The sequence below is a fragment of the Leptopilina heterotoma genome, unplaced genomic scaffold (assembly GCF_015476425.1).
Source record: "Leptopilina heterotoma isolate Lh14 unplaced genomic scaffold, ASM1547642v1 Lhet_0, whole genome shotgun sequence".
Classification (NCBI taxonomy): domain Eukaryota; kingdom Metazoa; phylum Arthropoda; class Insecta; order Hymenoptera; family Figitidae; genus Leptopilina; species Leptopilina heterotoma.
In genome coordinates, this window is record NW_025110811.1 from 452480 (window position 1) to 466002 (window position 13523).

Sequence of the window (13523 nt, forward strand, 5' to 3'; positions counted from 1 at the left end):
ACAAAAAAAAGACATTAGAGAGTAAGAACTTAAAATAAAATAGATTATAAAGCCGAGGAAAAAAATTCTTCGCTCTATTTGTTAGAAAGTAACGCGTATTTATTAATTCTCTCGATAATGATTATAATTATTTATTTTATTATTAATGAGAATTATTAAATTCTCAATTCTCGAGTTTTTATATGGATTGAAAAAAAGTGTTCCACATAGAAAAAGAATGAGAAGACGCTTTCTAGTAAAGCGAAGAAGGATTCATCTATGTTAAGACATCTAACGCCCACTCGAACAGGTTTTAACCGTAAGGAGAGATTTTTTAAGTTTTTTTTTAACACAGTTTGTCCTTTCAAATTTTAGACGCTAATACTGTTTAAATGTTGAATTTCAAACACAAAAATTTCTGAAAGGGAAAAAAATTAATTTTTCAAATATTCAAATTAAAATACCGATGTTCCCAATGTGATGAATATGTAGATAAAATAATGTAGACTATTCTTTTAATCTAAATGAAAAATCGTGTAAAAATCTAGTCGATTTTTTAAAATTATCAATTTTTGAATTAGATTACAAGAATAAAAAAATGTATTCTCACTTTTGCCTTTGACGAATTCGGAATTTCCGTCAGCTGACACATTGTGGCTGTCGACAATCACTAGCAGAAGGAACGTCAAGCCAAAAAAGTAAATGGTCGACGGCACTTGTAGACCGTGTCGATTGCTGAACATGATGAGCGCTCATGCCCTCCAAGAACCCATTGGTTTTGTCGAATGAAACCTAAAAATTTGTTGCTCAGAAGATCGTTTAAAATTCGACTTTTCGCGTTTGTCAAAGCCGAATGAATTTCCTTTTGTTGCTGCCATTTCGCTCGATTCACCGATCGCAACACATTTTCAGTCAATTCTCCTAATCCTGTAACATAAACGAAAACAAATATTTAGTACATGATTAAAAATTTTAAATAAGTACACAATAACAAAAAATTATTATTTAAATTAAAATTTAAAAATATTTAAATTATTTCAAAATTGAGAGGGGATGTTAAATTTATTAAAATAATTTAATATTAAAGCAAAATTTTCGTTTGTAGATGCTATAGTTACTCATGTAGCAACGCGTGTCAAGATTATTGGCAGGTACTTTTGCTGTTTCTTTATGTCTGCGAGAGGAGGAAAAAAAAGGCAATGAAATAAAAGACGTGTGTGAGAGGGATGAAAACAATGCTGTGAACAGCAGGTGTCGAGTTACGTCGGCTCTTCTCCTCAAAAAGACCCCTCTGTCTCTCTTGTTTTGTGTTCGTGGTCTCCGCAGGCACTCTCGAGGTTCGCAAATTCTTCTCTGTTCTTTCGCACTACCTCGCTGTCCAGAAATCTTCTTCCTTTACTTTTTATTTTTGGTCAGATCAACTTGTAACATGATACCAATAGTATGTCATTGAATTTTATTTTATTAATAAACTTTCGAATTTCTTTTTTAGATCAACATTGGACCGATTTCATTAAAAATGAAATTCTCCGCAGAAGGATGTACAGCTGAAGGTAATTTTAAATTTTTAAAATTTTTCTTTATGGGATATTAATAATTGATGAGTTTTTGTTCACAGGTGGATCGTCCAAAGTGCAGATGCTGAGAGGATACGGAAAGGAGAAGATATTTGACCTTTGCTATGTCCTGGGTCTTCGCAGAAGAGAAGGGATCTCCTAGGACAAGCTTCGGTTCAAATAATCTTTGCCCCCATAAAAAATTCTTGTTTAAACTGAACGTAACAGAAATTTTATGAACCATTTTGCATGTAATTAAGAATTAAAAAGTCTTGTATAATTTATTGGCTGGATAGATATAAATAAGTATCCTTGTCGCGTGAGAGGGAATTGCAGCTACCGTACTGCCACAGTCGTCTGGTTATATTTCTTTTTAGTTAATTCCGTGTACCGCTATTAATTATAACACTTATTTACGTGACGACTCTGAATTTTCAATTAATGAGATTTATTAAAATCTTTCTTAACAGGAAAAATCTTTTTCAAAGCGTTTTTTTAGTTCTGTTTTATTAAAGTGAATCCATCAATTATTAATCAACCCGAAATATTGATAATTGTCGCAAATTTTCTCATTCTTGAGAATTGACGACTTTTTTCGTTTATTCCCTTTTTATTGCATTTTAATAAGTGTATTTGTTCTCAAGAATAACAGATGAGGGAATTTATTTCTTTGATCGTTTCAAATTTGTTTTGATCTTCCTTATGGAGTGGAGTCGTTTTGCACGTATGCATACGTGAGTTAGGTGATCAATTGTACACGATCGATTCGTCAAAAATTTGTCAAGTGGAACCAAGTACTCAGTTAAGAACCGGTTTCTTGACATTCCGTTCCGGATGACGCGATTAACGCAAACTGAAAGCGAGTGGCGCCACCTTTTATGTTAATTGAAAATTAAAAAAAATAAATTAGTCTACTTATTTCTATAATTAGATTGAAAGTTGTCAACAGTACAGATTTCGGGACTAATAAAAAAACGGTACTTTTATACGCAAACGATTAAGAAGAAACTTTAAGTACCTTAACAACCGTTTTTCGTCAATAATTTTACTTGAAATGTAGAGAGGGATAAAATTTATCAGTCACTGTGGAAACAATAATTTAAAGACAGGGACAAGAATGGAGGACAGAAAAGAAGAAGAAGAAGAACTTTGTCTTGGGCAAGAAACGAGGAATTTCCTATGGACTTTTGCGAAGAAAGAACCACAGAGGATTGTGGATGAGACTACGAAGTGCCATGAATACCAAGAGAAACTTTGCAAAATAATAATAAAAAAAAGAGTCTCTCTCTCCTGTACGACGACATCGGTCGTATTTATCGACACGATCCTGAGGCAGAGGCCGCGCATCCTCTTTCCCCAACCATTTTTGTCCTCTTACTCTTTTTCTGGTCCTCCTTCGCCTTCTCACGACTGCTGCAAGTAGTTTGTAGTATAAGCGGCGTCTTTTGAGTGCGGACCCCAAAGCAAAAAGTTGGAGACACGGCGGTCCTCCGTGTTAACTGCACTCCTTATACATTCATATCCTTGTTCGAGCAACAACCTGCTGATTGTTTCCTTAAAATGCTACAACATCGAATCCGTGTCGCTCGACTTTTTCGGTTATCAACCTTCTCTTTATTTATTTTTCTTTTTCCTACCGCAAATTTAGAATCGCCAAAAAAAGGACAATTAAAACAAATCAAAAAAACAATATTAGACACCAAAAACAAATATTCCATAAACCAATCATCAAAGTAACAATATGATGATCGAATTTATAATGAAGAATCAAACAAGAAAGCAGATGAAGAATAATCAAGAGACAAGGCAGACGGTTAACGGTAAAGCAGTACGTGACAGAGATTTTGATGAATCGGAGTGCATTTGAACATCAGCTCATTCCCAATCTGGAGAGTAGTTCTGATGTCTTGACCCTTTGAAAGGAAAAGGCTGGATCTAGAACACGACAAAATCGTCGCGATCACATTGGACAAAAAAAAGAAGTTTTGCTTAACTAACCGAACCACCCAGTCGAGTTAAATGCGACTCACTTTCCAGTTGCTCATATATGACACTTAATTTTATGTGTCACACGGACCCACGTCACGTGTTACTGTTCGGCATCGCATGACTGGACATCTTAACCGTAATGATATTTTGTTTTTGATCGCAAAACTTGCAATCGAAACTGAAAGTTAAAACACCTTTTACTTCATATCACAGTCATATTAATATTGAAATTTTTATTATCTCTGTATTAATAATTAATGGATTTTTGTTCACAGGTTGATCGTAGGATTTGCAGATGCTAAGAGGGTAAGAGTAGAAGACATTTGACCTTTGCTAAGTCCTGGGTCTTCGCAGAAGAGAAGGGATCTCCCAGGACTGGCTTAGGTTCAATGAATCTTCATCTTTATGGAAATTGTTGTTTAAACTGAACGTAACAAATAGAAGAAAAATTTGGTCTTTGCTTATCCTAGGTCTTCGCAGAAGAGAAAGGATCTTCTAGGACAAGCTTGAGTTCAAATAATTTTTGTCTGCATAGAAAAATAGTTGCTTAAACTGAACGTAACAAACGAAAGAAAAATTTGGCCTTTGCTTGGTCCTGGGTCTTCGCAGAAGAGAAGGGATCTCCTAGGACTGGCAAGGGTTCAAAAAATGTCTGTCTTCATAAAAAAGTTATTGCTTAAACTGAACGTAACAAAAATTTCCTCCACGAAAAAATTCTTGTTTAAACTGAACGTAACAAATTTAGTCACTTGACTCTGCAAAGCCACTTTACATCTTTAGTTATTAAAAAACATCCCGTATGTGAATAGTACTTTACAAATTGCATTCCTAGTCTTTGTTAGAATTCCATCCTAAGCGGCAAAAGTGTTAAAAAAATTTTTAAATGTTTGACAATAAAATCCACTTTAGGAGAGTGAAAAAACTTCGCGGTTAGTTGTATTGTTTCACGATCATCTTTCTTGTTTTAGTACCACATGTACACAAACCTTGGTACACTGCTTGCTTCGGAATTTAAGAACTCGAAACAATTTATCCTCGAGGTCAGACTACTCTCGTACGTCTTGAAATCGTGACCACTAGGACTTGTATTTCGCATAGACTTTCTCTCTCTCTCTCTCTCTCTCTCTCTCTCTAGCGTTTACTATTTGTGCGGGTATATAATCTGGCCTCACGGTGTAACCTTTCGGAATACCTCGTCGATCAAACGTCCAAGTTTCCTAAACGCTCCGCTCCGGAATTCTTCAAACATAAAACTCGATCCAAGAATTCTGTTCGACTACATTTTTATGTATTCTTTTCTTTTTCCCCCGCGCAGACCCATAAAACAAAAGGTCGTTTATAGTTCCCTCAGAGGGAGACTAAAGGAAAAATTAACTTTCGAGAATTCTATTATAGAAATTAAAAGTTGAAATTAATTCCAGAAAGTATTTTTAAAAAAGAGAAGAATTTTTTAATGTTCCAGTTGCAGTTTAAGTGACTTTTCATTTAAGAATTTTTTTTCTTCCTAGAAGGTGCTATATAAAGCCGTTACTTTCAGTTTTCAAGAGAGTAAATGAAGGCACTTTTGTGGCTCGTGAAGAACATCTTCTTGCATGAGGTTGCATAATGTCTATTATAGTGAACGTAAAGGTTGAAGCTGAGATGAATAAAGAAGAGAGTGACAGGCATTGAAAGAATTTAATAGTATGAGCAATTTAAAAAAAAATGCTCCTCCTTGAGTTTGATTTCATGTTGATGATACTTTTATGTTTGATAGGGCCTGACTAACACGGCTACCGACTCGGCAGAAACTCTAGAATTACTTTAACACGTTCTAGAAATTTAAACAGCAGCGATGTTATCGATCGTGGCACGTGAACTGGATCGTGCTGAATAAAAACATGATTCAAAATATATCTACGTTGAAAAGCTTCTTAACATATGTAGGATCTTGATTGGGGACCTAGGAATATATAGTTTTGAAAAATCCAATCCGTATTTATTTTATTTCCGCTGTACAAATATCATTTCTTTTATTTTTAAATTTTCAATTCAATTCTTTTTCAAATTCAATTTAACTCGATTAATTTTCAATTTAAATGATAATTAGGTTACTTTCTATTAAAACCGCAATTGTATGGACGCTATAATCTTGCTTTCAAAACTATTACCCCTAATCTGTTTGCTATTTTTAATTTATTCCATATTTGAGTTAGGTGCTGTATTTTCTCCTTTTTTTAAATTTCTATTTATTATTGTCGACGTGAATACGTAACAGTAGTGAAACGTCATATTGGGAAATAATTTATTTTTTTCTCAAGAAAAATAAATAACAATGACGATCGGAATGTAGGCTAACTTTATAACGTACACTTCATAACACTTCATAACCAAAATGTCAGTTTGGTTAAGAAATGTTTTGTCAACAGTGTAATTAAACTTTGAATTCTTTTCAAAATCATCAATGTGTCCGGATTAAAATAATTCCACTTTGGTTTCTTTTCCAAAATTTTGTTAATTTCTAATTCGTCGGAATGAATAATTTAAAAAATATTTTTGGTCTTCATATTTCACGCAACGTTAATTCAAGTAAGGAATTTTTTAATTTTGCTAAATTCTTTCTCTTGAGAATAACAATTCTTATTTAAAGTTATAAATAGTTGAGTATTTAATTTAATTTAAATAGTTATTTGTCAACTAAATATTTACAATTTAATTATTAATTCAGTTATTATTTTAAACTTATAAAAAAAGAAAAATAACCTTTTTTTTGGATATAGAATCATCTCAAGGCATACATCAGGGGGAAAATATTTTAAAGAACAAATACTTGAGATCAAAATCTCTCAAAAATGTCAAGTCAGACCCATTTTTAAAATCAACAAAACCCAATGATGACAAATTTGAAAGTAACATTGTGAAAGTGTCGAATAAAACAAAAACAATTTATGGTGGTTCGAGAAAATCGTCCAAATTAGAAAGAAGTAATTCTCTTGATAGTATTTCCGTGTCTCATCATCAAATTGTCGGTTTTAAAAATTGCATTCCCAATCGAGTTGATAGCAATGAGAAACAGCTGCAAAAATCCACCAAGGAAACTAAAAATTCAAAACAAAATTTATTAAATCAGGAAGCACGGTCCTACGCGAAACTTATTGCGAATTATAGTCGAGCAATGGAAACTGATACAATTTATACGCGGGACTTTAATCAAACATACGGTAGATCGAGTAGTTCAATAACAGATTCGCCATTCAATTCATTGATTCCACCATTTTCAAAAATGAAAAAGAAGGAAATAAAAAGTGGTACGATTTTAAATACGAGAAACTCATCGTCAACATCGCCAAAGGATCATAATCGTGTTCTTGATATTTGGAATAAAAGTGGAAATCAAAATTCCTTTTACAGCACCGACTCGGATACTTACAAGGAAATTGTGAAAACTGGTGATCACATGGTGACGAATCCACAGAATATGAGCAACACTAATCAGAAGCAGGAGTTTAAATTGGACGTTAAGGATGTTCTCGAGAATGTCACTGCACGAGCTGATTGGTTAGATAAGGTCATCAAGGCGCATAAAGAACTCAAGACGAAAAATATGATTCAAAACAATTACGTTACTTCAGAGTCAAATTTAGAAAAAACATTTAAGAAAGTGAGTTCTGTTTTACTTTGTTTTGATTAAAAATTTAGAGCAATTTTACTATTTTTCGGAACATTTAGAATTGTAAATTAAAAGTTTTTTTCATTTTTTACAGTCGAATGTCAATGATTCAAAACCAGTTCCATTACTTGCTGTTGACGCCGAATGTCCTATAGAGTCATCCTTTAAACCAGTTATCGACTCGTATGCATCGCCGACTGAGATAACATCAAATGTGGACCAAGAGGATCGAACAGAATTTAAGACATCATCAAAGTCTGAAATCATCAATGTAGAATCTTCGAAAAATTATATTGAACATAGTTCAAAAATCACTGGCGAAAAGAAATCAATTTTCGAAACTGAAAATACAAACACAAAAACAAAAGATTATGAAAAGGGGAAAAAAGATTCAAAATCTGTTGATGAGGGTTTATCAACTTCTTCACTAAATTGCATCAATTTTCAAATAAATGGCAAACCATCTTCCGAATATATCACTGAGAATAAATCAATTAAAGTCGTGAATTCTTTGGAAAAAATCGAGATACGTATACCAATTAGCTTTTTATTTTCGGATAAGAAAAAAAACGATGATGACGATGATAAAATTCAGAAGTTAAAAAAATCCGACTCTACCCTAAGTCTTCAGATCTCGGCCAAAATTGAAACATTCGAGGAACAGAAAGTAACGAAAGAAGTTTCTTTAGCACAAAAGGGGGAAAAATCATCAGAATTGAAATCAAATGAAAAAGTACCAAAAGAAGTACCAAAAGTAGTTTCTCTAGCACAAAAAGCAGAAAAATCGTCAGAATTGGATTTGAAATCAAATGAAAAAGCACCAAAAGAAGTTTCTGTAGCAGAAAAATCATCAGAATTAGATTTGAAATCAATTGAAAAAAAGACGGTATCGAAAAACTTGGAAGTTGCATCGCAGGAATCTAAGAAATCCCCAATTGCTAGGAAGAAAAAAATTGATGACACTACAACTGAGGACATCATAGCAAAGAATCCCGACAATGAAACAATAAAAAAACAAAAGAAAACTATGAATTTGCCAGTTGAGAACGAATTGCAAAAGCAAAAAGAACAGAAAGAAGAGAAAATTACAGCACCACCAGTGACAATTGAGAAGAAAAATTCATCCAACATAGAAACAATGAAACCAAACCAAGAGTCACGAACAATTGACAAGATGACTACGACAAAGACTGTGATTGATCAGAAAGTGGCAAAGAAGTTAAACGACAATGTTACTCCTGTCGTTGTTGGCTGTAAGGAGATCAGCAAAAAAACACTAAATCCCACTGGTTCATTGTTAAAAACAAAATTGAAAAACCCAACCGAAGAAGTGTCCTCGAAAAAAACAATCGCCTCATCGATCACTGAAGAAAAGTACAGCAGCGCAACTAAGGAGTCAAGTGAAGCGTCGAAAATTTATCACACAATGGATCACGGCAAGCAAAGAACGATCAACATTGATTCAAAGGATCCTTTAAAATTGCGAATTGACAATAAAAACGATTTTTCAACGCGAAAGGACATGAAGATAAGGCGCGATAATAAAAAAGACATCCCATTGGAATTAAAACCGATGGAGAAGAAAAAAGATGGTACATTAATTGATTATGGTCTTAAAGTTGCTACTAGAAAAAGTAAAGAACAGCCAATTAAGGCGACAATTAAGGAAGTTTTCACACCTAAAGAGAAGAAATTTGGTAATTTACAAAATGATCCAGTGAAGGCTAATCAAGTTCAGACGAAAAAGGAAATTAATCAAGTCATTGGTGATCCAAAATTGAAAAAGATTTCTAAGACTATTTTATCGATCGCAACCACTGATGTGACATCGTCAATTGAAGAATCTTCCGAAAAGGCAAAATTTGTGGAATATAAAATGGTTCTAAAATTGCATGATTTTGAGGAAAATCATATATTTTCAGGAACGAAAAGTTCGCGAGGAAATGATTCAAAGGTTTAAAATTCAAATTTTTATAAATTTATAATTTAAATCTTTATAATTTAGAGGTTCTATCTATTATTATGCAAATTAAAAAATTTTTTATTTACGTATACAAGTTTTTGAATAAGTTACGAAACGAAAAATATGGATAGATTTGAAAATATCTTTAATTAGACCGTTATAGAACCTCCTTAAAATTCGCATTGTATACTTAAAAAATTAATTATAAATCCCCATGTTTACTGACAAATCATTAAAATTTAATTACATTATCCAAAAGAATACTATATTTTTTAAAATTTCGTAATTTCTCCCAGAAAGCAGGTGTTTTAAAATCATCAATGTCGGCACGATCAGAAAGAAAGAATACAACCGTGAAACCTGATAATAAAGGGTCCCACGCAAAGACGCAGAATTCATCGATGATCATTGATAGGGGTATGGTGGCCGTACAAATTGATGATTACTCGCGGAATCATCAGTCGACAGGCAAAATAAATTCAATGAGAAAAAATTCCATGAAATTATTTTCCAAGACGAGCCAATGCAATAATGGTGGCGCAGCACGAAGTGCCGATTATATCGAGAGATTAGCGAAGACGTCCTTAAAAAAAACATTTTCAGAAAAATCGATGACAATCAGCAGTGCTTCATTATTAAAGGATAAATTTAAAAGTTCGGATAAGGAAATTTTATATTCAAGTTGGCTTCAAAATTACGGTAGTAATGTAAAAGTTAGTGAATTAAATCGATGAAGAATTTCAACTAGTGGTGTTATTGCAGACTGTCCTTTAAAAAAACTAATCTAACGTCCCCTCAAACCCCCTCTTTCAGGGGACGTTAGACCTTTAAGGTTTGTCTACAATAACGTAGAATTTCGTTAATACTAATAGGCATTAACGAAATTCTACGTTATTGTAGACAAACCTTAAAGGTCTAACGTCCCCTGAATATGAAGCTATTGAAATTGATCCTGAAAAATGTAGACCTTTTTCGTCAAACAATAAAGTAAGAAAAATTCAATTTTCTGTAAATAGATATCAATGATTAAAATAAAAAATCCAAAAGTTGAATTTAAAGAAAAAATTACGATCTTATTATAAATCCAAAAGAACCTTAGTTGCTATTCCGATAAATTACAATTTGCAAATTGCTGGTAAAAATCTCAGCATAACAATAAAATACCAATAAAAATACTAAATATAAAAGAGAAAACGTCTAAAAAAATAAATAAAATTCTCTTCTTCCTTTTGGGATATGCCGATGAATTACCAAGTGTGAAAGTATTTCCAGCATACAGCGAATAAATGGTCCGGTTTATTAGACACACTACTACTGTCCTAACTGCCTGCAGTGAGTTTTATTGATCATGAAACTCATGAAGATTGGGTAATTAAAATTCTCATTAAAGCCCTGCCAGCGGCATCTTGAAACGAATTGCAGACAATGCTGGCATGAACGAGGTCGTGAGCCCACCAGAAAAATAAAGAGAGGGGAGGAAAAGATCTTTGCCGAGTAGCAGAAGAGCACAAGAGATTCGATATTATAGCCGCGCAACTGGCCATAAAGAACCAGAAAAGATCTCGCCATATCTCTTGCTTTCAATCAAAAAAAAAAAAAAAAAAGACTCTCCAAAAGCGATAAAAGGAAAGCTCTTAAACGAGAAGAATGCAATATTAACATTTATCTGATCATAATTTTTCCACAATAAACGCTTCATCATCATGACGATGATGATGCTGGTGATGGAAAGAAATACGTTTCGAAATTTTAGGAATTATATCCTTCGACTTGTAACATTACACCGAATATTGAAATTCAACCAATCAGAATGGAGGATTTTCTGCATAAAGGTCTGTTTACAATGCAAACAGTTTGAACAGTTTGCATTGTAAACGAACCTTAATGAAAACTAAACAGATTTCATTGTAAACGGACCTTTAGTTTGCATTGTAAACGGACCTTAATGAAAACTAAACAGATTTCACTGTAAACGGACCTTTAGTTTGCATTGTAAACGGACCTTAATGAAAACTAAACAGATTTCACTGTAAACGGACCTTTAGTTTGCATTGTAAAAGGACCTTTATGCAAACTGAACAGTTTGCACTGTAAACGGACCTTTATACGGGAAATACCCCATTTTCCAATCAGTGAACGTCGAAAATTCTTCTAACAATTCAAATCTTAACGGATTTTAATTTTAATTTAATTCTTTAATTTATTAGAAAATTTTTGCTAACTGATGATAACAGGCTTCGTGCTCGATAATTAATTTTAAAAAAGTAGCTCTTCTTTCATAATAATAATTATAATAATAATAATAATAATAATAATAATAATAATAGTAATTCACAATTCCATAGATAGAATAAAAAAAGGTACGAAATAAATGTTGAGATTAAAATATTAAAAAAGGAATTTTTATCAAAACGATAAATTTTCCTTTTTCTCTGGGAAGTGATCGAAGAATTTTTGCGCATATGCTTCTTTCTTTTGGTCTTGGGAATTTAAATTAAAAATAAAAGAGCATTCTCATTCTCTCGGTCATCGGTCAAGAGAAGACCTCCAAAATCTCGCGCAATGGGAGAGATAGAGTGGAGGGAAAATGTTGCGGGAGTCCCGCTGCGGTTAATTTAGTAAATCCCCAAGAAGTTGGCCGTGTGCAGGTAGACGAATTCTCTATCTGTTAATTTCTGTCCATCTCCATCATTTTTCTCTCTCTCCTTCTTTCTTTTTCTCATTCTCTCTCTTTTTTTCCTTGTCTCACTCACTCTTTCTTTCTCTCTATGGAATCCTGAAGAAGAAGAACGTACCGCTTGGGAAAATATTCCAGGGCGGGGACTTTCACGAAAAAAGGGACCACAACGCTTCAAAACAATGATTTTAATTCCAGTTTCTTTTAATTTCTACAACATAGGGGAGTTGAGAGAATACAAGACGAAGGAATCTTTCCCAGAACTATTCATCACTGTCAAGCGATATATTTATAAGTTTACGAGTCGATCGTAAAAAATTGACATAACATATTTATATATATAGGCTAAAAAGGGTCTTGGGAGCTAATTTTATATTTCTATTATGACCTTTCGTTCTATTCTGAAATGCTCGAAGGTATTATATGAAAAATGTATTTCACACCTGATGGTAAATTTTTATTTTACGATTTAATGGGAAATTTTTGTTTCACCCTGGAAGAAACGATACATAGATGGGTGGCGGATAGTGCAAAAAGGCTCCGCCGCCAGGAGGCGCGCTTGTAGGAAAGTATACGCATCAAGTACAGCGAAATGCATTTATGCTGTCCTTCCGGTTTCCCACAGTTTTGAAAAGTGTCATTTCTATAAAATATTCTTGGTTCTTGACGTACGAAAGTTTATTCATATTTAGGATGGAAGCAGTTAAAAATTTTATTTCATGAATAAAAACTAAGAAACATTTGGACAGAAATTACACGACTTTTCAAAATTCCGTCAAATCGGAAGGACAGGAAGGACATTTATGCGTTTGGGTGTATTAAAAACCTTGAGTACAAATTTAAAGCAGAACAGCTTAAAAGTTTGAAAACCTGAAGTATAAGTTTAAAAACCTAAATGTCTAAAAACGAGTAATAAATCTAAAAAAGTAAAAAATCAAGTCTCGAGGAATACGTATACAATAAACGTATGCGCGGATGTGAAAGGTCATCTCACCAGCCAGGTTACCTAGGAGTAAGAGTCAAGGAGTAACAGTTAAAGGCAAAATGGTGGAACCAAGCGAAGCCATAGAGGAAAATAAACGACCTAGTACGGCTTTTCGTCGACCCGGATCTAGCGTATTCGCGACACGTATATTCCATATCTGTAAATGTATGTTTGCCGGTAACTGTGTGTGAGTGTGTGTGTGTGGGGTACACGGCAATACGATCGGTCCATGTGTATATAATATATAGTACTGTATATTTATAGCCGAGTTTCTGGTCCCACTTCGCAAGGACGACCGGGGGCGCCCCCTTCTCTTTTCATTCGACGTGCATCCGATCATCCTTTGTTTGTTTTAATTATGTGCACGTCGCACGCCACTTGGACGTTAATAACTTTAACGCAATTTTTTATGCGTCTCTTCTTTCGGAACTTCTGAATTGTCCCGTTAGGGTACCCCCCCTCTCTCTGTCTCTCTTTCGAAACTCTCGAAACTCTAATGTCAAGACTGCAACTATTCCGGAAAAATCGAATAGATAAGATGGCGTTTCTTGTTCTTATTTTTTTGTCGTCAGTATTCTGGACGAGGATCGTGCAGTCCGCTAAACGGAATAGCTCTGGAAATACTGATATTTGCGCCTCTGTTGGTGAAAATGTGAAATAAAGTTTCAAAGAACGTGGAAATCATATATGATTGTCGTCCAAAAATATTCAATAGAACGTTTCTT

The 13523-nt window shown here is 33.7% G+C and overlaps 1 protein-coding gene across 3 annotated transcripts in view; it reads right to left on the reverse strand.

The window, feature by feature from the left end:
- Positions 1-13523, reverse strand: part of LOC122506901 (epidermal growth factor receptor) — a 184558-nt gene that overhangs the window by 17145 nt on the left and 153890 nt on the right. For 2 of the 3 annotated variants that reach the window (XM_043619434.1, XM_043619355.1), the window contains exon 2: positions 590-906. The exons of the other annotated variant lie outside the window; for it this stretch is intronic. In XM_043619434.1, coding sequence (XP_043475369.1) covers positions 590-722 — 133 coding nt within the window. In that variant the 5' untranslated portion in view covers positions 723-906. The remainder of the gene's footprint in view (positions 1-589; positions 907-13523) is intronic. 3 annotated transcript variants of the gene reach the window in all.